We start from the raw sequence: 26321 nt of genomic DNA on the forward strand, positions 1-26321 counted from the left end.
GATCATGAACACACAGATGGAGAGCGAAACTAATGCCTGTACATCTTTGTCTGCTCATCAATGAGCTGGAGTCTTCATTATGAAGCACTATTGTTCTCTGCCAGATGTCCTGGTCCAGATCTGTAGATTAAAGTCATTAATCTTGTCAAACAACAAACCTGCAGATTTCTCATTCACATGACGCTGCAGATGAAGTGCCATCGACGGTGCCTGGATCCCTCTGAAGCCCTGATAAACCCATGTTAATTGACATGCTAATTGGATGTGTATCGTGGTTTCTATATGATCAATGCAGGATGAGCCTGTTCGAGGCAATTAACTTCTGTGATGGTGCAGAGACACTGTGAACAAAAGACTCTGTGATGTGTCAGTGCGTGTGTGGCGTTGCATGCGTGCATGGTTTGGTTGTGGTGGGAAAGATATCTTCCTCTTTGTTTGACTTCTGGTGGAGTAACATTCAGTTCGCTTGTGTGCTGAGAATGCATGGAGTTTGGTCCGTTGTTTTGGTTTGCCTTAGAACAGAGATCCCAACTTGCTGTCTTATTGGCTAAGGCCAGAAACTTGACTGATGGGTCAGACGAAGAGGCCTGTGGCTTGATATCATGGGTTACAGGGACAAATACGATCAATAGACTGGAATGTGCGTTAAAAAAATCTGATGAAATACTAATCAAAGGATCAAAAGGCTGGACTAAAAATGAGCCTGGTTAACAAAGAAATTGTAGTCAGCGATTAAAGTTTTTATTATTACCATTTTAATCAAAATTAGATTAAATTAAGCTCAGGTCTTGTCATTTAACTAGCTTGTGACACTTAACCAGTTATATGCAAAAAATATGCTGATTTGTAGGGATGCACCGATTGTTCGGCCACCGAAATTAATCGGCTGAAAATAGCAAAAAAGCACTTTCAGTGTTCGGCCTAATACGTCAAGACCGAAGAAATTTTACCAAACAATTACGCTGACATGTCGGCAGTGTGGAAGCATTTTAAAGTGTCCGAGAAAGATGCAAAAATGACCGTTTGCAGACGCTGTTCTGCTGAATTGTCTCCCAGCACATCTGCTCAATCTGTGGCTGACATCTTAGAAAAGGCAACAAACGGTCTGACCCGCTTTAAGTGTTTCTGTCACTCGTCTGTGAGAAGGAGATTAAGATAGCCGCACCTAAATTTGAAGTGCACACGCATTCAAGCCTTTATGGTAAATCCACTGAAACAGACCAGAGCGAGCTGACAGGCAGGTTAGAGACTTTATCCTGTCAGTTTGTCTCTTTACAAAGACAAGTGTTGCAGTTTGAGAGGCTGTGAAGTCTTCATGTTACGCCGGACGAGAACCACATACAACATTATTTATCAAACTGGAAATAAGATTAATTGGATTATATTCACAGCAAGTATAAAACATATTACATGTGTACATAAAAAGTAAATAGACTCATGTAATTTACTTCACCGGACCCTCTCGGGCCCCGGACCCCCCCACCATAGTCTCTCCAAATCCTGTGGGAAACACTGAGGAAAAAGCACATTTTGACTCCTGAATTTATGCAATGGTAAAAAAAAATAATTGCAAAATAAATTGAAATAATTTGAATGTACTATATTTGGTTTCGGCTTTGGCCAACAATTTTCATTTCGGTGCATCCCTACTGATTTGGAAGTTGATTCTCTGTGGGATCATTGTCATTACCAACCGTAATCTGATGATTTGTTTCAGCGCCGATGTCAAAAATATTTAATGGGGTTTTAGAGAAACTGGCATAATTTGTTAAGTAGAAACTCAATTAAATTACATTTGTGTAAAGTAATACATTTGCATCAACCATCTAAAGGTAAAGCTAAGATGAACTGACCCAATAATGTCAATTTTGAGTCATATACAGTATTTTCTCTCAAGGATTCTTCTGAAACGCAAAATTATGAATGTATGTTTACCAAAAATTCTCAATAAAAACCAGTATTCAAATCGCATGAACAAATAAAGGTCAGTTGCTAATAAAGTCAGGGACAAAAAACAGTGAGGGGAATTACCTGAGCTATAACGGCAAATGGTAAATATAATAAACATTTTCACAGCTCTAATTCTATCAGTACAACAACAGAGCCATGTTATACTCACCACTCTGCTGCTTCGAGTTTCTTTTCACTAACACACATAAATTTTTATTTACCAGTCAATTCCGGTCACTCCTACTTTGCTATTAAAAAAAAAAAAAATTCAGTTGATGGTTTTTATAATGCCTGGTTTTACGCTACTTCCGTGTCCATGCTCAAACTGAAACTAATTAAACAAATCTGAGAGCACCAGGAGAGTGTGTCGAGGCTGGCCACCTTGAGTATTGAAAATCAATGCTCTGTAATGAAACGGACACAGTAGTCCTGCTGCCAAGACGAACTCATATTCACAATTGAATTTTTATCTTTGTTGCTCTGTTTGAGAAAAGAATTTTGGCCTTTAAGAAAAAAGCTTGTTCTATCTATTGTCACAGTACAGTTACAGGTTATCAATCTTGAGTTGAATGAGCAAGTGGGTATTTTACAATAATGATGATGATGAAATCAAGCGCTCTGCCACAGTGAGTTACGAGGAGGAGTCAAATACCCTGGACACCTTGGCAGAGGTGACACTTCAAAAAGTGTTTAATTCAATGCAATTAATCTGTGTCCAGTGTTGTAACGTGGTCTGTTAAATATCTTATGTGTTTGAAATGATTTAGTGTACACTGTGCTGCAGGGAAGGGGCCTCATGTGTTTTGCGTTACACTGCTGGAACAGGTGTATTGATAAAGTATTGGCTTTATACTCACAGTAACGAGGGCAGTCGTCCACTGCGGCCCCTCTGCTCTCCCCTGACTGAGTTTGGTAATTAATTTTAAACCAAAAAGTACTGATAAATGAACCTTTAATGTCGGACCCTATCAGTACTACAGTCCACTGTTCCTACATCTAATTGATTCTTTTTGCAGCTAAGACACACGACTAGCTGATGGGTAGACTTTGAAATAATGTCTTTGACTTCTTTGCATAGAGATCTATAAAAGTTCTAAATACAAGAATATAAAAACTTTCTCTGAGCTATTTGTTGATGCTGTATGAATATATGAATTTAGAATAGACTGGTTGCAAAGCAGCATCTGAGTTGACACTGTCCCTGTTTGCACTCACACTGAAGCTCGGTTATTTCCTGCTATTCCTGTTTGCTCTCTGTATATCTATTTTTCAGTTTATTATGTCAACAGAACAAGTTGATTTAGAAACTGATTTCCTATATTCGCGCTGTTTGTATTTGTAAACACATGCACGTACTCTGGATGAACAGACCTCTGCAGGCCGAACGAGCACGCCAACAGCGGTAATACCAATTCTCAACTCTGCTCTCAAGTGTTTGAGATACATGCAAAAGTAATTTTTACTTCCAAATGTGTACACTCTGAAAGATAACAAAGAATACTTAGTAATCCAACGAAGGTTAAAGTCGAGGGCAACTGGACTTGGTTGAAGATACTGGAAGACGAACTGAAGAAGTCCTTTGGATGAGGGACGAAATGTCTTCCAGTATCTTCAACCAAGTCCAGTTGCCCTCGACTTTAACCTTCGTTGGATAACTATGACCTGGATGACTGATTATCTTCATAGACAATAATTAGTAATGTGTAATTTAGAAGTTTACCAACATTTTAAAATAAATTTAAGTAATTTAAAGACTAAATATGGAGAAGCTGCTGATCTTAAATGGAACGAGTTGACAGAAAGCATTGGAAGAGCCCGGACACTAGACACTTTTAATCTAGGAAAACATTTCTATTAGACCACTCTTTAAGCTCTGTTTAACATATTTCTCTTAATTCCATTGTTTTTAATATTGTTTTTAATATCTATTGTCTTTTAGGAGGGACACACAATTTATCATTGCTATAGTCCATTTAACACATTCTCCCAAGTCGTCACATATTGGTCAAGACCCCTTGGCGCCAGTTTTTAATGCATTGGGAAGCCCTTTAGCGTCATTGTTGAACGCTAAAAATAAGCCTTATATAAATAACAGTAAAGTCCGAGTAAACAGGTGGTTGGGGTGGATGGATGGGTCAGACACAGATTGTTTTTAGTGAAGCTGTTTTGTAATTAACATTGTTGTTTTAATCCAAACCACAATCTTTTTAAACCTAACTATATAGTTTTGGTGCCTAAACCTATAACATTAACCGCTAGTTTTATTTTTGAAAGTCTAACCAGTTTAACAAAACAAATGTATTATTGCTAACTTGACTGTGGAGCCGTGCATGTGCATATATATTTTGTAAATTGTTGTAAATCATAACAAAATTTAAAGACAATCTCTATAGTGGATCAGCTGTCTTACTTCAGACACTCCAGTAATTTAACACCTGCAACCTATAGTTTTAAAAACCTTTATGGATTGAAAGTAAAAATTAGCTACAGGCTCAAAGGTGAATCATTTCTTCCTTTTATATGAAGAGAGCCAAGGACACAGGAGATCCAATTTCTCAGTTGAGTTCCATCCTTAAAAACATAAAAACCTCCAGTTTTACCCCTTAAGAGGAGATGCTGCGAACACACATTCCCACTGGATGCCAGTCTGCGTACTCATTAGAAAGAGCTCCGTATAAAGCACAACTTTGATGCCTCGTTTTAAAAATACTCGTTAGAAAGTGTGTGTGTGCTGTTTTTTATTTTTATTTATTTATTTTTTTTTTAACGTCCACACTAAACATCAGAGCCATTACCCCATCAAGCACCCTGTCCTCAACCACGTCCCAGAGAGCCCATTAAGTAAAGGCTGTCTCCACTGTTATGTATTAATCACACAGCTACATCATGATCAATGCTGGCTGAGGCCTCCATCAAGAGTCATCGAGTAGTCTGGTTCCAGACTTCTGGAGCCACTGCCTAGTTTTCACATTTATTGAAAGGATTGAAAGGTCTGCAGGCTTTGGCTTCATTCTGCAGACGTATAAGGTTTGGACTGTTTGCATGTTGATAGTTTTGTTTTTTGTTTTTTTTCTCTGCAGCGTCTGTCTCTCTTTGATTGTTTCTGTTCATCAGGACTGAATAATGTCTTGAAGAACACGGAGCAAGAACCCCAGCATGAATATGAGATGGGACAACGAGTGTGTAAAAAAAATAAATAAATAAAAAAAATAATAATAATAAAAACGCAAGGTGATTGTATTAAAAAAAAAAAAAAGAGGCGGGAACTTAAACATGCTAAAACAACAATGAAGAAAAACTGTCTCTTAACACTAAAATACAACCTCAGAAATAAACAAAAATGGCCATAACCCAAACAAAAAATACATAATGTACGTAAAATATATATCCGGCAAACAATACAAGCAGTCAGACAATCACACAGGTTCTTATGGTGTGTTCACACTGAAAGTTTCGTGCGGCTTGATTACATACAAAGTCAATGCGAAGATGTTTGTTGCGACATTCGTTGGTCATACGAATTTCCTCGCTCAAGTTCAAATTTTTTTTACTTGAGCGGGAAATTCGTATGACGCTATGTTGCGAAAGCCTTTCGGCTGTGAGATTGTCCGGACGTCACAGGCGGCTTCTGCGCGTTGTTTGGAGAGGACCTGGACCAGAATGGGGGAATGACGGTGGTGCAGTGGTTAGCGCTGTCGCCTCACAGCCCCGTTTTCCCCGGCCTTTCAGTGTGGAGTTTGCATGTTCTCCCACGTGTCTGCGTGGGTTCTCTCCGGGTGCTCTGATTTCCCCCACCATCAAAAACATGTTAGGTAGGTTTTACAGTTCTGCCGTTTGACCCGGCATGGCATCTCAATCTGGAGTTGGTCCCCGGGCGCTGTACAGTGGCTGCCCACTGCAGAGGATGAATTTGGAAACATGTATGTGACAATAAAGTACGTTCTTCTTAAAAAAGAAAGAGCAGCGCTGCAGCTTTTGGACAAAGAAACACCCGTAGTCGGTCTGGATTCTGCTCTGACGACTACGCCGTTTACCCGGCTCTGATTGATCCGAACTCCATTCAGAAAACAAACATTTTAAAAGTTGTTGTCCTGCTAACAGACCTGACAAAGCATGAATTCATATGTTTAACAAATCGGCATCATATTGTAGTTATTTCAGCATCAGTTTGATCCGTTTATTGCAATTAAATCACAGCAAAATGTTTACTTTGGGTTCATACAGCTGCAGTTATCGAGGGTTGTGTTTGTTCGCGCTATCGCGTTTTGTGTGTGTGTGTGTGTGTGTGTGTGTGTGAGAACACTTGGTAGTTGTCCAGCAATAAAACCCCGCGAGGAAAGCATTGAGAGGATTTGACCTAATGAGGTATTATACTTGTGTTTCCTTTATATGCTCCTTTATACCTCTACTCCACAGCATTTAGAGTTTGGAGAGATAATTATTTCAATCAACAGACAATGATGCTATGAAAATAAAATCCAGTTTTTCCTGTTAATTGTCTGTGTGTGTGATAGATCCTGTGGAGATGACAGTATGTACTACAGTATGTGTGTGTGTGTCAGCAAAGATAAATGTCAGCCATTTAAGAGGCTGTATTTAGTGTCTGTGTGTGTGAGAGTATATTAAAGTAGACCTGACAGCCTCAGCATTGTATGTGTGTCTGTATGTGTGCTCCTGCGATTTGATTGACGCATGTCGCGCACGTCTGTCAGCGAGGGGAAAAAAGGGGAAACATTTAAATCGCAGTTATTCATGCCCTGCTGCTCTGTTTAATGTCTTGCCGAGATCTAATTACAGCCGCTCTGAATCTCGCTCCACGCTTTTAATTAACACGCACAAAAAAGGGAAATGGAGCAAAAATGTAAAATGATTTGAATGGAATTTGTAATTCAAAGTGGCGAGAGTGAAAGAAGAAGAGAAGGAAGAGCAGATCAAATACGAGTCTGTACTTTTAAGAGTTGGCTCCTGTGGGGGTTCCCACCCTGTGTTTCAAGGTTTGTGTGTTGTGATCCACAGAGGGGCCACGGCCTCTATTTTCCAAACGAGGCATCAGAATTAAGCTTTATATAGAGTGGAATAATGATGTGGATCCTTGCTGGGAGAAATATGCTTTTTATAAGTGAGGGCTGGCTGAGAGGGCCACTCACAAGGCTGCAGAGTCGGGATTAATGCAGCAGGCAGGAATCCTTTATTGAGGAATCACTCAAGCTCACACACTATTGATTTCACACACACATGTTGAAGGACTTAATTCCATTTAACGTGTTTTTTTTTTTCAATGCTACTTTGGTTGAAAAAAAATACAATACAGTGCTGACATGAAAAAGAGTCAAAACCATCAAAAGAATAGGTGGTTTGAAAAGCTCATTTTTACCTGTTGCCTATACTTTATTGCACCATTAAGTTTACAGTTCGGACATGATTCTCGTTGGAAGCTGATTTAGCAAATCAATCAAGAAGCAAAACAACAATGTAAAAATAATAATTCATTGGCTTGTATTCAAAATAAGGAGTGCAGTATCTTAAAATGTATTCACAAGTCATCGTACTCATTTTGTAGAACAGCCCTTTCAGAGTGCTGTTTCAATGTTCTGATACAGCCCTGAACTACTTTTTGTACTTTTGTTCAATTTACAGGATTTTTTAAAATTTTACTAGCGGGCATCTATTTTATTAAGTAACTAACTAGAATTTCTTCTCTGAAAGTGAAGTATAAGAATAAAACCTGCATATTTTCATAGTTTGATCCATCATTGCTTGTTAATTAAAATAATAAGTAATAATATTACATTTACGTAAAATTAGAAATGCCACAATAGCATTGTCAATTTGTCGATACATTTCAAAAAAAGAAATCTCAAAATGTCGCTAAAAAAGGTGGAAAAAGTTGGTTTATCAATAAAAGCAAAATGCAAGAATAAACATGACATACCTGAGCATGTGACTTAAACATCCTCTGATGGATTTATGTCCACTGGGTATTTTTATTTATAAGGCATCATAAACTAGTAAATAAATGCAGTGGAGTAGAAGCATAAAATAAAAAAAAGTATAATATCTCAAAGTTGAAAGTATAGAGTAAATGTACTTTTGTACAAGACTAGTCCTGTCTTAAAGGTCTAAGGTTAATTATATTAACCATATTAGATATCACTGGAAACCTTACCAATATGTCTGATACTTGAATGGTGAGTAGTGTGGTTACACTGATGACTATAAACTGTGAAGGAAAGGTTTAAAACAAAACACAGACACTGAAATGTTTGTATTTGAACAAAATATTTTCTTTTATTCTGCAAGAGAAATGAATATGGTGGCGCTCCACTGATAAACGTACATGAGTTCAGCTCATAAACAAATGGAGAATCTACAACCAACAAACTATTGCAACCTATACGAGAAAGTAAAGTGAACTGTGATTGGCCAACACCATTTCAAAGAGAGAATACCAAGAGAAGCGGAAAGCGAGTATTGCAGAGGGTAACGCTGAGAAAGAGAGCAATTACAGTCAGACAGCCGTACTGGAGGAAATGAAACTGTCTTGATACTTGACCTCTGAGGTGGTGGTCTTACCTTTTCTTTAGCTAATCGGTTTTGTAGAGGTGAAGAAGAGCAACGTTTAAACTCTTCGATCACATTGTTGGAATAAAACAACATTAAAGACAGTTTACCGAACATAATCTGTGACATTACAAAAACATCAATATTCGATGTCCAATATCCTTACATAACACTTCCATACTAATCAGAAAGACATAGATTTCTATCAAGTTAATGGCCCTCTTTCTCAGTATCACTTTGTCATAGCATTAAACAACACAAAGAGAATTGGAACTTGTATCAGCTGTAAGCAGTGATGTTAAATTTGCTGTATTAAATTCAGATCTGAATACACCATAAACAGACAAATAACAGTTGTTTTTCAAAGACATCTTTTTTACCATTTTTCTTTTATACACAAAAAACAACAGTCAAGAGTACCAAATATGCATGCTGGATCTGTACGTATGTCAAAAAGGGTTAAAACGGGGGAGGGGAAGGATGGGTGTCATACACTTTTTTAAAAAAAAAATCTTTTTTTTTAGTTTATTTTTTTTAAAGTTCTTTATTTTCATATATATATATATATATATGAAGCTGTTACTCGTCAAAGCTGTGCTGGGTACTGTGATCAGATAAGCAGTGGTAAGAACACAACATGACTCCTCTGAGAATCACAAACATATTCTAACCTGGCTGCAAATAAAACTTTGCAGGACTGCTTGAGGGTGAGTCGTAGTGTTTGTAGTAATAGTTGTAGTACAGGACAACAGACAGTTGCTATTTTATAACAGTCCTGGAGTGGTAGTGAGTATAAACACTCAACACACACACACACAAAAAAGTTACAGTAGGCTTATTCTGTACAGAGACTGCACCTTTTGTTTGAATCAAAATGTACCTTTTATTTTCTGAGAGGTGAAGCTAAGCCTGTTTCCTGGAGTTATTTGAGTTAAAGTTGAGTTTTGCAAAGTGAAAACTCAACTAAACAGTCTGTAAAAGTGAACTTGACAAAACACATATTTTGGTTTGTCCCACTAACTTTCCTTAACTGCTTTTCTTTCTGCCTGTTCTTAGTACTACTTTGAGCAAAACCCCGCCCGTTCAGAAACACCTGTACTGTGGGGGGGTCGATGTACCTGAGGGAAAACATTCGCCCCTCCATCACGAACCCCTTTGCTGGCGGAAAAGGGACTATTGCATGTTGTAGTGGAGTGAGACACAAAGGGAAATCGTCCTGCAGAGACCTCAGATCTGTAAGTGTTGAATTTATTATTGATGGAAAAAGCAACACTTGAATGACCCTGATGACCTTCCATATTCTGTAGAATTTCCTCTTGGTGCTGTTGTCTGAAAAAGTTTTTAAATATTATTTAGGTACTTGGAAGTATCAAAATCAAACCTCTTAATTTGAGTGAGAATTTAAAGCACACCAAATACAGACAGAAGCCAAATCTAATTGAATCTGTGTCAAATTAAAGTGGAAATCCCCCGTCCCCCTCCCCAAAGTTCAAAAAACCAAGATCCTAATCTTTCTAATTATTGTTATCATATGAAATCATAATTGTGTTTTTACCATGTGAAGCCCCCAAAGTTCTATAAATCATATTAGCATGTGCAAACTAGATACTGAAAATTTGAAAATCGCATTGCCACCAATTCTAAGAAAACCTAATCTAAAATACATTTTTAGTTCTTGAGATTTCTGCAGGACATTTTCAACACAGAAACAGAAAAGTTTCAAATTGCAAGTCAAACTAAACTCCAGCTACGGTCATCATGTGCAAATATATGAAGTGGCATGAGTGAGAAAGCTGTGACTCTGGAACTTTTGGTCGTTTTCTTTTAAATCCTCAACAGAAGTCAGTTTATATCAACAGCACATAAACTGAAGAGTGCACATCAAGTTAAATCTGATAATTTTTTTTTTTTTTTTTAAACCACTGGGACATCATTGAACAAGGATGGATTTAAAGATGGATCCATCTGACATGCCACAAAATTACCTGTTTGAACTCTTTTCAACACAAATGAACCAACAATCCTAGCTAGCTGTATGGGACACTCGTTCACACAACATGGTTGTATCTTTTGAGTTGTAATAATATCAAGGCAATGGAGATTAAAAAAACAAACAAAAAAACATCACTGAAACATCCCTTTCCAATGATCAACAACTGAAGGAATAACAAGAACTGAAATCTTTGGTCTAAATGTTTTGGGGGGGGGGATGAAAACAGTCAAAAACAGCGACTATGACTCAAAACAACCCTTCAAACTGCAATATATTTAAGCTTTATATATATGATGGATGACATCTCTGTGTAAATGTGAGTCACGATGCATATGCGGACATCACAGGTAAATAACGAAAGTCTCTTGTAGATGATGTGTGCAATTTCAGACAAGCCCTCTGTGAAGGATCTGAACATATCGCTGAGAAAAGTTTCAAAAAGCGCCTCCTTACCTCCTAAAGTAGCTCTATGTTTGCCTGTAATGAATACTGTACATCTGTCATAAAACTCTAAAAACCTCGGCCCTGCTCACCGTAAAACAAAAGGGAACTCTTGGTTTTTTGTTTTTTTTTTCTTTAATAAATGTATATTTTCATATAAAGACATTCAACAGTGAGCAATGCAATATAGTTCAAGTAGTAGAGTTAGGGTTTTTGAGTTCCCTATTGAAAAAAAAACAAAAGTCAGCTAATAAAAAAACCAAAAAAATGAAAATAAAACCTTCAGAGTGTGTGGTGATGGAGGGGAAGGAAAGACTATGACATCCTTTTGGTGATGATGCTATGTTTAAGCTACAGGAAGCCATGAAGGACAAGCCTCTTGAAGTGAGGACACTGCAAAAGTCAAAGTTGTGGGGCTCTAGCTTAATCGACTGAGAGTGATTTAAGTATCAATGCAGAAAAAACCCTGATTTATATCTTGTTTTTTTTTCAAATTGCTGGCTTTGTTGTGTGGTGGTTTCTACGGTAAACTTGAAACACCTGAGGGTTAATGACCGGAAACATAGGGAGACGTGAAGTCTGCCAAATCGAATGGGCCTGCATATCCGATAGCACCTTGCGAGTTAGGATCATCTTGTTTCCGTTACGGATGAACGTGACTGCGGTGCTTTTAAAAAAGGACCAAAAACATCAGCTTTGGACCTGAACTGATACTTTTTTTGTACATTCATTCAAGATTTTATCAACAAACCCCGCTTTGCTGTCCCGTTAGTCCAAGAGAAAGAACAAAGACCGTCATCACAGGTGGACAGCAACAGATACAAAACGCGTTTAAAAAATAAAAATAAAAAAAAGGCTGTGTCCCAATTCAGAGGCAGATGACTTGAACGCCGGCTACAAAGGGGGAAGGCTGAACCTGGACTTCCTCTGCAAATGAGATAGTTTGCACAGTGTCATCGCTAATTCTCACAATGTGCCACCTGTAACCACAGTGGATTCTGGTTAAAACACTTGATTGTATATCGGGGGGGGGAGAGAAAAAAGCTAAAAGTTTTAGGGACAAATTTACTTTCAAACATCACGTTAATACTTAAAATAATCACAGTTTGTGCAGCCTGCCGTGAAAGAAAACAGCCGGGGAAACTGTAGACCTTTGAAACAGCTTCGGAGGCTTGAAAAATACACAAAATACACAAAATTTGCAGAAACATAATGGTAACTAGGAGAAATTTATGTCGAAGCAACAAATGTTGTCAGAAATAATAAAAGCTTGAGGAAGCTTCAACAACAACAACAACAACAACGCAAAGTCGAGCAGTTGCTTTGTGTTTTCAGTATTTTAGCTCTGAAATGACCGTCATATAGAGCTCAAAAATGTGTCTTCCGTCGACAGACGTATGTCAAAATGAAGTCAAGTTTCTGTGTACAAAAGACCACAAATTTGTCTAAATTTGGACAAAAAGTTCTCGACTGATTTCCAAAGTGGCCCCTGAAATAGGACACAGCTACAATCTCACCACATCCTTTATGCTGTAACTGTTTGGTCCAGCTGTGTTGATACACTTCTACAAGCAAAATCCAATTTGGCCAAACCATTGGATTGTGGCGTTTGGGTTTGATTTCTGTTGTTAATAATTCTATGATAACACTGCTTGCAGGCTGTATTAACAATTTACTCTTGCACAGTTATTTACTCTTTGTTTTCAGGAACTTTCCATGCCTCTCTGTTCCAATCTTTCTTTTCGGCAGGGACGGTGCGACCCAAACGACCCGGAAGTCCTGGTAAGTACTGCTTATAAATAATAGATCAAAATGCCATCAATTTGAAAAGATATCAACAAAATGTTTTTTTATACTTGGCTGAGGTAGAAATCTTTCCATTGCCATTATTTAAACCTCGTCTTCAATATGCCAAAAGATGAAACTTACATTGCCAATTTTGATTCTGTAAATGAACAAAAATGTAGGATTACAGTCTTGTTACACCTTCTCTGGAATATTTGTGTAATCCTGATGAACCGAAACTGATTTGATGTTTTTTTTTGGGGGGGGGGGGGGGTACATTTTCAATAAATTGAGGTCATTTTGATGTTAACGTGACTGGTCTGAAAACAGGCCAACTTGGATCAAGAACTGTCTGTTTTCAGACACACCGAACTGATTCAGTGCCCAGTAAAGAAATTGCCGCTTGCTATCAATGGCTTTTAGCTCCACAAAGCTCACCTCCCCCAACTCGCCTACCTAATGTAAGCAGACTACATCAAGGGCTGGTGCGTGGATAACGATAAGGGTTACTACACTGTAGGGTACTGAGGAGGACATTGGGACGGGGGTTTAGATAAACATGTGGTGGGTACAACCAAGGTTGTATCATTCACTCACAATGACTCCTCAAACAATGGCCCTCTTCCTACAACCTGATGCACTCCTCCAGACGTACCTGTGTGTTTGTGGCCCATTCACTCTGCTGCTGGCTTATTATACTGGGAGAAACGCCACAGACGACAGAGGGAGGGCGGTGCTTTGTCTGACTTTGTAACCAGCGTCGTCTTGTCTTTTACAAGAGTTTCTGGTAGACGCCTTCTCAAATGTTATGCTGTCAAAAAAACACAAAAAGACTGGCTAGTGCTGAGCCGGTGTGTATCTCCATTTTAGAGAAAGGGGGCGGAGTCGACTGAGAACAGCTGCCTTTGTTTGCCATAAAAACCAGGGTCAAGAAATCACCCCCGCCTTCCTCGTCACCTTGGCTTTTCATTAGGATCTTAAAATAGCTGCAGATTATCAGCGAGGCGGCGACACCAGGTCCCCGCGAGATACAATGCCTCCCCAAAAGGAACAGCCAATGGTTGAGCAGCATCTTTGTGAAACCGCCAATAAGGTAATACAGAATTTTAAATTTCTAGGAAGAATAGAATGCAACTTGGTTGAGTTTTTCTCTTGAAGTTTTTCAAGATATTTTTTATTGTGTGATGCTTCCGCTGGTTATAAAGTCAAGCACCAGCAAGAAGTACTTCAGTTTAAAAAAAAAAAAAAGTCTCTAAATAAGAGGAAACTGAGCAATCAGACAAACAATTTCACTCCAAAAGCTTCACTGTGCACTTTGATTATCTCTTGGACCTTAGTGCATCTCACTCTGCTTGACTGCTGAACTACTCAACGCTAGATTGCACGTTCTTTCAAGTTTTCAGTATTTTCTTCTAAAGCCTGTGTCTTCAGCTCGGGACATCGTCTCCGTCTACCTGCTCTCGTTGCATTACACATAAAACATTTTATCAAAGCTTATTATTTCTGAAGGTTTTGTAACAAAAACAGACCCAGTTTTTCAGCCCACAGTCGTTAGCACAAATTCACGCACGTCACTCTTTGTTTAAACCACACATAAAATGGGTTTCAGTTATTTTTTTTTTCCTCCGAGAGGATGATTTTGACCGGATGTAACCTTTTCTTGTCTGGTTTAACTGTAGCGACATCTGTTCCCTCAGCACTCTGTTATACTGTGATTTGGTCACATAGAGCAAACATTTTATTTTTACGTGTGAAGATGCAACTAAAATTATCTTCTCAATTACTCGTTTGGTCTTTTAAACATAATAAAAATGTATAAAAGCCGAACGCAATGTGCTGAAGTATGTTTTAGATTTAATAATTGCAGGTCGATTGACTGATCAGTTCAGCATAGTGAGGTGAGTGAATCGCAGAGTAACACAAAGTGCTGAGGTCACACATGAGACTTGTTTAAGTGCTTCATACGCGACCATCTGTATTGACAGAACGTCCTGGCGTTTCTGTTCATGTACCATTTGGTTTTCCAAAAAGGCCATTTGGTGCACAAGCACGTGGCCCAAAACTCTGTTTTATGTGTGGTCTCAAACACACCATCCGTTTGCTTTTCATCGCTCCTTTCTCCATTCATAAAAAGAAAAGAGGGAAAAAAAAAAAAAAAAAAAACTCACACACACACTAGCTGACTCTTTGACCCACTCGGCCCCTTTTCTCCTCCTCCACACCAACTTTGGTCTCTGGTTCTGATCTGTGACAGCCATTTACACATTGGCAAACAAAAAACCCCAACACTCTGCAGTTAGTATAAAAGCAAGCCTCTTGTCCTCCTTTCAAAACTACAAAACTGTTTTGTGTCGCTTGTGCCCCCCCCCCTCCCCCGAAACCCTTCAGCAGCAGTCTACGTGGATGAACACTTCATAAAATAAGTGTCCGTTGTCTCGTTATGCTACATTGTTTTTGCTTTTTGTAAGAAAAAGGGACAGAACAGACACTTGACATCATATCCTCTTGCATTTACCACAAACCACGTCACGAGTAAACAAAAGGAAACAGCTGAAGCATGAAAACAACTCCCCAAACAAACAAAAGGTCATAATATAATCATCTGAGGTGGAAAATGAAAATAATGGGGAAGAAAAGAAAAGTTCTTAAAATGGGAATGTTTTGTTGTCGTCTTCGTCGTCATTCGTCGGGTTTCTGGTAAAAAGTCTGAGCTGGAGTTTAGGTAGCAGCGGGGTCAACCTGAAACTCTGAAGTCTCCTACTCCGTTTCCTTCCTTCCTTCAGTCACTTATTTTTTTTTTTTTCACATTCACAAACATTTAAAACTTCCTTGTGCAAATCAAGCAGTCTTTAGAAAGAATGCCCTCCGAAATTGTTCTTGTAAAAATATATAACTCCAAGGTGGCTGACGTGTGTGTTGCAGCAAGTGTTTAATCTGGTTCTATCTGGTGTTGGGGTCGCTTTGTATTTCAACCAATCCCCCCCCTTCCTTCCCTCCATCTCCCTTCCCCAAGAGGGGGGTTTGTTTCTTGTCTGTGGGGGTGCGGCCGGGCGGGGGTGGGGTTCATCTGCGTCCGGAGGGCATCTGTGTGTAGACGGGGTATGCAAGGCGCACGTTAAGCGAGTCGTTGTGCTGCACCAGGGAGGTCTGGTGGTAGTGGAGCACCAGGTCCTTCAGGCTGCTGTACAGGTTGTAGGGCTCAGCGAAGCCGAAGCCGCGCGGTGTGCTGTAGATGACGCAGTGCTTCACTTCACCTTCAACGCTGAGGACACACAGACATGACAAGTTCACTCAGGAGGGGTAAACATATGCAGATACTTTTAAAAGCTGAATGTTTTCTGTCAATTTCCTAGAAAGAAGCAGCTCAGTTATTCTTAGGAGAGTTCCAAGTCAACACTGTCATATGGTAATAATTACATGAAAACTTGACTCTTTAATAGGTACTTTTCCAATATACTCATTTAATTCACACTACTGCAAATGAATGAGCCTTTCTGTAAAGACAGTAACTGTTTGTGTACTCACACTACAGAGCAGGCGTAGCAGCCCTTTTTGCTGCTTTCTCGGATAAGAAAGGCTCCGTCCGGCTTCCCGATGAGCAGCTCCTCCGCCTGCGTCCTGTTCAGGTCCCCGACGAACCAGCTCTTCTCATCGTAGTGAGGCAAGTTCTCATCCTCCTCACTCACAAAGTAGCCTCTGCACGCACAGATATACATGGTGAACAAGTAGGACTTAGTCGCAGAGCAGGAAATGTTATATTCTCAGTACTTTAAAGTACAGTTATAGAATTAAACCCATTTTCAGCCAAATGTTTGGCAGAAAAAAGGAGTAAAAAAACAAAAGTAGAGACTCACTCATCAGTGTTCTCGTTCTTGATTCCCAGCCAGTCGTTAATTCGTTTTTGACGAACGCCTTTGTGATTGAGCCAGCTAGAGAGGGAGGGAGAGAGAGAGAGAGAGAACCATTACTACTACTAGGAATCAGATTAAACTGCTAATTTAATTTACAACATTGTTTATGGTGCAGTGAACAGAAATCAAATTAGCCAGCCTCTAACGTCTTCTCAGAATGTGTCCAGCTTTGCTGAAATGTTGTTCGACTTGTTCCTAGAAATAAAGCAGGAAATCTCCAGCTGAACCTTCAGTAAGAGGAAACACAAGTTTCTAATTGAGCAGCCAGAGCCACAGAATGTGTCCTGGGTGACAGGATGATAGAAAGCTTTACTGTTTTATCCTGCGTTATCAATCATTAATGTGATTAAGTGGCCAAAACCACATATAAGCAGTTCTCTACCTGAGAGTAAGCAGGATGATTACTCTACTACTAATTATTGCTTTTGTGTTGTGAAATCTAAAATAACTTTCTTCAGCCCGTGCTCCCGAATTTGTTGGTGCTTGTGTTTAAGAATTTTAGTACAGTAACAGGCTGATTTAAATGAAATCCTGCTTCCTGAAACAAGCCCCCTTTATTGCCTGGATCCCAGAGAATGGGTCTGAACACAGCATGCGTCTCATCCACAGGGAACTAGGCAGCTATTCTAGTTTTGATAATAAACAGAAAGTATAAATAACTATATCACCCCGAACTGACAAACAGGACTCTCATGAAAAAGAACATCATCAATATATTTTACACTGTTTAATAAACTGAATGTGGCCTGACGTCAGCCCATGTCTTCACCTTTCATACCAATAAATATAAATTACTTACACTAGATACTGGTCCCTGATCTTGCGGAGCTGTATGAGGTCAGGCTTCAAGCTGTTCATCTTTTTGTCAGTCTCACGGTTGTCCATGGCTTGTGTCTTCAGGTCCTGCTCCAGCCGCACCTTGCTGTCATGGATCTCTCCGAGCCGAGACTTCAGCTTCTCGTAGTTCATCATGATCCGCTCAATCTCCTTGTCGTTGCCCTCGCGGCGAAAGCGATCGATGTAGTCCTTGCTGTAGCGCTCCTGCGTGTGGCACTGCTCCTCGAAGATCTTGATGGTCTCGTTGAAGGCTTCAATGGCCGTCCGCTTCATCTGGATCTCCTGGGAGAGGAGGAGAGGGGTGGTGGTGAGTGGACAGTAGGGATGAAACGGAATTTCTTATCACGTTTTTGTAAAAATGTGCCAAAATATATTAAAACGTACTGATACACACGCAAACTACAAATACAATTGCCATTTTGTTTGCAAACATATGAAAGTCATCTAATTGTGCATTATCAAGATTTTATATTATATAGGTAAGACAATTACATGAAAACAAATAAGTCTTTAGAAGACCGTGACAGTAACTGCAATGAGCCCAACAACTGACTAAATACAGAGGAGTCACACTGGTTGGTTGACTAAACTGCGTAACGTGTTATGTGCAGCGGACGAATAGACTCTGCCGACGCGCACAGCAGCAGAACAACCTGTAGCGTTTTTACAAGAGCAGAAACACAGAGCGACAAACCAAAGCTAAAAGTTAAACTCATCCTGCGTTCACTATAAGGTCATTTTCTCATCAGGTTTCCCTCTGCGCTCTCATAAAAACTACGTTGGACAGTGTTTGCTGTGAGATTATAATTAAAATGTGTACGGTAATAATGAATTTTACCATGGTTTAAACCGGTAATCGTTTCATCCCTAGTGGACCGGAAACATGCATTTTTACTGTTAAAACTTCAGTCATGCTATGCAAATATGTGTGTACCTGCGACGTCTTTGTGTATTCTTCGTACAATCTGTCGTACTCTTTGCTCTTCTCCTGGTACTGATTGTGGTATTCCTGCAGCTTCTTCCCCACAGCATCAATACTATCCTCCTTTACCAGCTGGTCCTGAGGAATTAGAAGAGATAAAAAAACATTAGCGAGCGAGTAGCGCACAGAAACTCAAGAAGAGAAAGAAAAAAGAAAGGGCTGCGTGTCAGAGTGTGAGACGTGAAAGAATGAGGAGCTATTTGTAATTAAGGACGGAGGGAAAAGTGCATGTTTGCTCCCTTCAACCCCTGATTCTGCTTACGAGGCTGACTCCTGAACGGGCTAGTTAATAAACCACCCACAATGCCATGGGTGTACAGCAAGGTGTGCACCCTCGGAGATATTGCATCGCTCCGAGTAATGACTTGCCTGGCAAACAAGTGGAGTGAGGGAGGAAGGGAATAAATGCAACAACGGGCCTTTGACACCGTGGACGGCGTTTCCACTCCATACTGCAGCGGCAGCAAGATCCTGCTGAATTATTGCACACCAGCATGAGTCACCGCATATGGAGGGAGTGGGGTTTAAGAAGAAACTGGTCAGAAAGATGTTTCAAATGTGCTACAAACTGATTAAACAAAGATTTTTGCAACTTGGGTCTAATTTGTGTTTTTTTCTCCCCCCCTATTGGTTGTGATCACAGTTGACTTACAAATGAGTCCAATATGAGCTTCCAGGCAGGTTTTAATCAAATGTTCTAAACCACTTGTTTGGAGAGAAATCGAAAGGCAACACACCTGAATTGTCTTTTATAGTCATCCACTGCATTGTGTAACTGTATGCGCACATAACTCCAGTGTATGGCCAAAAATGTGTGAAAAGCTACGTTACATCTGCACGTTATGGTTGAATATTTCACTTTAAGGCATTTTGGCTGCAGGGATTTGCTCCTATTCAGCTACAAAAGCATCATTGAGTCTTCCAGTTCATCCCAAAGGTGCTGTCAGTCAGGGCAGACTAGTGACGTTTCACACCAAACTGGGAAAACCTTTTTTGTTTTTAAATGAACCTCGCTTTTGTACGGGGGCATTGTCATATTGAAACAAAACTGTTGCCACAAATTTGGAAGTAAAGTACGCTGTTGTCTAATTATATGCTAAGACGGTAGTTGACCCCTCCCCCCGACGTTATACTGCAACTGAGATTAAAATAAGACCTTTAAATAGTCATAACAAACGGACATTGTGTATCTTGTTGGATGGATGTGCGTGTGCAGACCTGCTGGAAGCGGGAGATGGGGTACATGAGTTTGACATCCAGCTTGGTGTTGTACTGAGCCAGAGACTCGTGTCTGTAGTGGCTGATGAGCTCCACCACCGAGCTGAACGTCAGGGGGTCAGAGAAGCCGTACTTCCCGTCCCGATGGTAGATCTTTATCAGCTTGTTGTTGCCCCCTTTCCTGCACACCGAAAAAGGAAATAATAAGATGGAGGCAAGATGATAAGTACATATCTACATGAATTCGTATATAGTGAAAAATGCTGAACATGCATTCCAAAACGGACTCCTCCTTAATATTCACACTTTAAAAGCTTCTAGTTCAGGGCTCAGTTCTTTAATCAAGCACTATATTTCCAGGGCAGTGGGTGCAATTTGCTCCAATTTACCAGGATGCTGCATAGGCAAAATGCTTCTCAACACATGATTTCCCTCAATCTCTAGTTAACTAGAGGGATGGCTGCATAAAAGTGGAGCAGAAGAAGTAATCTACCACTCCTTCCAGCCTCCATAAATGCCCTTGTGGTTTTAAATGTGACACAAATGAATCAAACAAAGACTTTACCTCAGTGTGAGCGTGTAGTCGCCCTGCATTTTGGTGGAAGCGTCCCGAACCAGGAAGGTCCCATCAGGCATGTCTCTGAGCTTATCATTCACCTCCTCCCTGAAGACAAAACAGAGGGATAAACAGCGTGTGAGATGGTTGATGATCTTGTACAGACGGTGTTGCCGCGGTTGGCTTTTATAAAGCCTGCCTCCAGTTATCAGTGGCAGGCTGAGATGGTGCAGAGGTGACTGTGGACAGACTGGTCTCTGCTCTGGATGAGTTTGAGTTGATGCTCTGCCCTGTAGGTGTGGTTATCATGTATCAGAGTGTGTGTTTGTGGATTGTTCTCAGATGTTAACTTGAAGCTAAAGTAGTGACAAAGGCTTAAACAATTAAGACACTTTTTACAGATTCACACAGAAATATACAGATTTTTATTTATAAAAAAAGATTTCTTCCCAAACATCAAGATGTAGTTTTGATGGGAACAGAGATATTTTAAGTAGAGCCCAACTGACACTAGTGTTTAGGAGGCAAATACCAATATTTATCGGATTTAGTATTTAATATACCTGGATATGTCACCCCAGTACCATTCAGCCTCTTGCAGTGAGCTGACTGCTCCTCCGTCCTTGGAGCCGTTGCTGGTGCCTCCTCCCACCCCGACTGAGGAGGGCTGCTGGGGCTTCGCTGGCTTCGGAGGAAGAGCTGTGAGAGAGAGAGAATACGGTACTATTAAAAAAAGAGTGTTGTACACTGTGTAACTTGTGTTTTCTAAAACTCACAAAAACTTCACCACGGCTGCATATTTTATCACTTTAACATTTTGCTTCGTACGACCATATGCGCAATCACACCAGGAAAGAGTTTTTCACTTCAGTTCTAAAACATGCACACGTACTTCATATGCAAATAGTAACACAGGAGCTGCATTTACATCTCCACACAAATGCAGCAGCGGATCAGTTGGTGACTGTATTGTTATTAATCACACAGGCAAACAGTGGCATGACAAAAGCAGCCCATACATCATCACGGTAATTATTCTGTGTGTCATAAACCACATACACACACGTTTAAGCGGAGTGAACGTTATCGGCTGCCTGTAAGGAAACACTCTTGTTTTCATACAGTTCCTCCTGTCTTTGAACTCATCCTCCCACTGAGCTGTTGCGGGGGAACTTCCTGTTAATATTCTGTAGTTCTCACAGCAGATAATGTTAAGACATCTGGCAGAAACTTGACATTTTATATTCTGGTTTGTTCTCTGGATCGTATGTAGTATGTAGCATAAACAATAACTTAGGCTTTGTTCACAAATTGAAGACAGAGTGAGGGATCGGGTATTAACAACTGCACACATGTGTGAGTGTCAAATGTAAAGCCTACTGGAGGATTGTGTAAAGGCTTTTTAAACAGTACACTTAAAAAGAAAATCTGCATTTTTCCCTCAAGAGATCACATCAGTGAACAGATAGTTTAAGATCTAAATCAGAATATTGCTCATTTTAGACTTGTAACTTCATGTAATGCTGCTTGTGTTTAACCATTAACATTTGAAAGTTTGGCTTCTATAGTTAAATAAAAAAAACAATTTTCAAAGTAAGGTACAACAAATGGTATCAATGTTTCTATGAGGAACAAAAGTATAGGCACCGACAACAAAAAATCTCAAACAATACCTAATCCTACTAATAAAATGACCTGGCACGGGTAGCAGCTTCAAATAGTTTGATTTTTGAACGTAGGGAGAATACATTTAGATCACAGACTGCACCTTTAAGTTTAGATAATATTAACCAAACCAGAGCAGAGTGAAAGCTAACAGGCTAACAAACTCTGGTATTTGCTGCCAAGCTTTGTGCCAAACAAGAGCTAGCCTGAAAATGACCCACAATACCCAAACACACATATTTGAGCAGACTCCAGGCACATCTGGATCCAGTTTAAAGAACAGCAGTGTAACTACTGGAGAACTCCCACATCACAAATCAGTACACACACACACACACACACACACGACTGATGTGGACGGCATGCTTTAAAAAGGGGAAAGTACACTGATGAATGTTCCCTGAAATGCCACCGGAGGAGCGTTCTCCTACAGCAGAGCGCTCACGTGCGAGAGGTCCTGGAACACTCTGGCCTCGCAAATTACCAGACGACACGCACACATGGATGACAGAAACAGGCAGGGGAATTCCCACAATGCACAGGGAGAGCTGAATAAAGTTGGCGAAATTATACCCAATATGATTTATGTGCCTGTGCAGTAACGCGGACATCATTACTCACTGTCCCAACGAACGTTAACGTGTTCCTTGCGGCTACCGCGTTACTGTGAGTCATTATAACGCTGAATACAGATGCCCCAGACTCTACAGTTCACTGTTACACAGCTCGATTCATGTTGTTGTCTTTGTTAATGTTACAGAACTGTAAAAGGCGTTTTTACAATTTTCTTGGCCACGTGGGGGCAGCAGAACAAGCTAAAAACACAATCTGGCATGTTATGAAATATGATAAAGTAACAGCTGTTACTTCCACAGGTAGCAGACAGCAGCAACTTCATCATTTAAATCACAGGAGTCGTGTTTCTGATCAACGCGAGTCCGATATTCTGTGTACTTTGAGCTCTGGTTTGGACATTGATGGTGCAGCATCTATCCAGTATGTTCTAAAAACTACACTAGCTAGTTTGCATCAGCATACTAAACAGCTGCTTGGGGCCCTGAGCCAGCAGAGGGCCCCAAAACTAGCTAATTAACAATGTGAAGTGTGTTACTGTGTCACCATTAAAATTTTAAGATCGTTTTTGCAGCCACTTCTAATATTTAAATACGCATATAAAAAGGAACTCAACTGTAGCTAAGGGTTGCGGTTTAAAATGTCTACCTAGGGCCCCTCAAAGGCTTTCACCGGCCCTGGATGCTAATGATCCTCTTTGTTGATTTCAAAATACTGCAGGGCATTGTGTGTTATTGTGAGCAGCAGAATCCACGATCTGAATTGACAAAGATTACTGGTAACGGTGGTAACTGTAAAAACACCCTAGGACCTTTTGCTTAGTTCATGCTGAGAAGACGAGATGAGAAGTTGGACAGACTGCTAATAAAAAATAATTGGTACACACACACACACACAGAGTAGATGAGTTTTAGTTCAGAGGAATGTAGTGACCCACAGTGGCAGCTCTTCTTCCTCCTGTTCTTTGTTCTCCTTCAACCCTGCTGTCCTCCTGACTTTTTCCTCTCTCCCCCCCTCTTTGAATCGTTTCTCTCCTTCCCTTTCCTCTCGTCACCACGGCAGTCAGTTAGTTACTGCAGCCAAAACTGTCATTGTGCAGCTGCACTGTTCCCCTCTGTCAGCACTTTACGGACTCTCACGCACGCATGTAAACGTCCATGTGCACTTCCAAGGATGTGCGGGGTAGAAATCCACTTCTTGTTGGAATAAAAACATTTGCACAGTTTCGTTTCAGAAAGAGAGAAAAAAAATAACAAGTCACGCTGAAAACTGCATGAACACAACAGAGTGTGTGTTTGCACACACAAAGGACAGCAGCGTGATCTTTTACATTTGCTAAAGTCTTTTGAGCAACACTTGGGAAAAAAAAGAGAAATTTACAATTTACAATGATATAAAAGTGCATAAAAAGCTGAAACCAGTTAAAATCTGCTGATATTACCTGATTAATGACGGAAAGTGGTGACTTGATTGATTTAAAAAAATCAAATCAAATCATTATCACCCTGCACACAAAGGTACACATACACACACAGATGCACACACTATAACTGTCACTGAGGTTTAAATTCCAGTGTAATAAATATTCTAATAAACATCTGTGGGACGCTTGACTTCTATTCTACTTTTTGCCTGTGACTTCTCATTTCAGCACTACTATGACCCCCCCCCCACACACACACAAAGTCCTTTGTTGCAAAAGTCCATTGGAAACTGGAAGGCATTAAATCAAGCAGTGACTTCTGCAACATCTACGGAGCCTGACCCTCTGACACACTGATCTATACTTCTGCTACGTGTGCTCTTTTAACATCTGTCCTGCATAAAACAAGTGAACTTATTCATGACAACTGTCCTACCAAAGGGGACAGACTCAAAAGATGTCATAAAGTATAAAAAATATTCATGTAACACAACTGTGTTGTTAGAAATCTGTACAAAAAACTACTACTGCATAATAGTCTTAGAGGGATGGTGAACAAAGGCGACCGTCAGCGCAGCCTCCCCCCCCCTCACCAGACAAAGGAGCAGCGCTCAACCACACACACACCTCTCCTGAACAATGTCTGTCAGCTCGGACTGACACACATACACGATCAACACTTCAGCATCAATACGAGCCTCGGTCATCCTTTGGCAAAGTGGCAAGCTTTATATATCTAGTGTGCACAGTGCACACAGCTGATCGGTGGCGCAGTCTGATTTCAGGGTAGCACATCAGTGACAGTACGTTACCAATTTTTATTTACTCCAACAAGACTTAACATGCCAGTCAAAATGACTGCACACGCTGCAAAAGCAACTTATAACTCGAAACTCTGTTCCAAAGACATCTGCTTCTCGACTTCCTTTATTTCCACAACTTTACATCTGGACTGACTAAGGAGCTGTAGGTGGTTTGTGCGCGCACATCTACCATCAGCGAGACGCTCAACAACATTAGACTCTTTAGTCTTTGAGTCCACACTGCTGCAACATTGGTGCTGCAACTAACATTTTGTCAACATGTCTGAAAATCACGATTTCCCACAGCCCAATGCAACATCTTAACATCTATATTTTTTGTCCGACCATAAATATAAAAATTACAATATATAAAAACAGAGAAAAGCAGTAAGTCCTCACATTTAAGAAGCTGGAGCCAGAGAGAGTCTGCATCTTTGCCTGATAAGTGATTTCTGCAGATCGTTAAAACACAAATTCCAAAAGTTGTACAAAAACACAGAAAAAGAATGAAGATCAATGCACACAGACACCGTTTGAAGCTTTAGGTCGTGTGCTGCAAGAAGAATCAAAAAAGGAGGGGACTGAAAGAACATTAAAGATGACAAAAAGAAGAAAAAAAGTGCAAAACTTACTATTACACAGATTGGAAGAGGAAAAGTGAGTCAAGCAACTTAGAAAGATGACAAACAAAGGCAGCAACAAAGGAGACTGAAAGAAATACACCAAAAGAGCAAACCTGTCTCATCCCGTCTCTTGCCTTCCTCAACCATCGCACTCTCCGTTAACTGCATGCTGCTTCTTGTCTCTCAGCTGTTTCCCTCCTGGTCTCTCTCATTCACTCTCCCTCTCTCTGTTGCACACTCTCTCTCTCTCTCTCTCTCTCTCCTCCTCCTCCTCTACCTCCTCCTCCACCGCCACTTCCTCCTCCTGCTCTCAGCTCCGTCAGACTGAAGAAAAGAGCGTGCAAGGCTGATCATAAAAGACAGGGGACGAGCTAACACATTCCCGCACGGAGGCCCGCCCCTTTGGCCAATCGGGAGGCGGGGGTGGGGGTGGACTGCACGGGAGAAGAAAGAAAGGAGGGACGGATGGAGGGGAGTTACCCTGTGATATATCCATTCCTTCTGGGATACCGCCACACACTAACAGCAGTGCAGCATCCAGCGCTAAATCAACAGGTCGTCCCATTGAAGACAGTGCGACTGTGTGTGAGAGACTTTACTGTAATCTAACTGCTGGCTCTGCAAATAAAAAGTATCAATTGACTAAATCAACGAGTCTATACATTTTTTTTTTTGTTTGTTTTTAGAAAATAGTGAAAAATGCTCCTCAAAGCCCAAGGTGACATATTCAAATGTCTTGTTTCGTTCAACCGACAGTCCAAAACTTTTATTTATTTTTCCATTTTCCCCTTACAATAACCTTTTGCCACAAAATATGAACACACGGGCAAACACATTCAACCAACTGCCAGTCCACTAAGACAAATGTTAAAGTTTTTTTTGGCTTTACATATAAAATAACAGAGCTACAAAGTGAATCTTCATGTCAACAGATCCATCTAAATGACAACTGAGCAAACTATCACCAGGTGAAGACTGTGTGATATGGTCGAAAGCTCCG

The 26321-nt window shown here is 40.3% G+C and overlaps 1 protein-coding gene and 1 long non-coding RNA gene across 9 annotated transcripts in view; one reads left to right on the plus strand and one right to left on the minus strand.

Annotated features, from left to right (window-relative positions):
* Positions 1-3298: 3298 nt before the first annotated feature.
* Positions 3299-16392, plus strand: LOC123970984. 2 transcript variants are annotated; one of them, XR_006825108.1, is made up of 5 exons: positions 3299-3352; positions 9568-9746; positions 12695-12727; positions 13601-13823; positions 16263-16392. It is a non-coding gene; the product is annotated as an uncharacterized LOC123970984 (long non-coding RNA). The 2 variants fall into 2 exon arrangements; XR_006825109.1 differs by lacking the exon at positions 3299-3352 and having other exon boundaries at positions 9387-9746; positions 12653-12727.
* The window catches only part of LOC123970982 (phosphatidylinositol 3-kinase regulatory subunit gamma), a 229606-nt gene continuing 217154 nt past the window's right edge, over positions 13870-26321 (minus strand). For 6 of the 7 annotated variants that reach the window (XM_046049445.1, XM_046049443.1, XM_046049444.1 and 3 more), the window contains 8 exons: positions 20798-20933; positions 20244-20342; positions 19679-19859; positions 18413-18538; positions 17441-17760; positions 16585-16659; positions 16256-16426; positions 13870-15992 (listed from right to left, as the gene is read on the minus strand). In XM_046049445.1, the coding sequence (XP_045905401.1) occupies positions 15794-15992; positions 16256-16426; positions 16585-16659; positions 17441-17760; positions 18413-18538; positions 19679-19859; positions 20244-20342; positions 20798-20933 (1307 nt within the window). In that variant the 3' untranslated portion in view covers positions 13870-15793. Of the gene's footprint in view, positions 15993-16255; positions 16427-16584; positions 16660-17440; positions 17761-18412; positions 18539-19678; positions 19860-20243; positions 20343-20797; positions 20934-25434; positions 25504-26321 lie in introns of those variants that run through there. The other variant, XM_046049447.1, reaches the window with a different exon arrangement.

The sequence above is a fragment of the Micropterus dolomieu genome, linkage group LG05, assembly GCF_021292245.1.
Source record: "Micropterus dolomieu isolate WLL.071019.BEF.003 ecotype Adirondacks linkage group LG05, ASM2129224v1, whole genome shotgun sequence".
NCBI lineage: Eukaryota > Metazoa > Chordata > Actinopteri > Centrarchiformes > Centrarchidae > Micropterus > Micropterus dolomieu.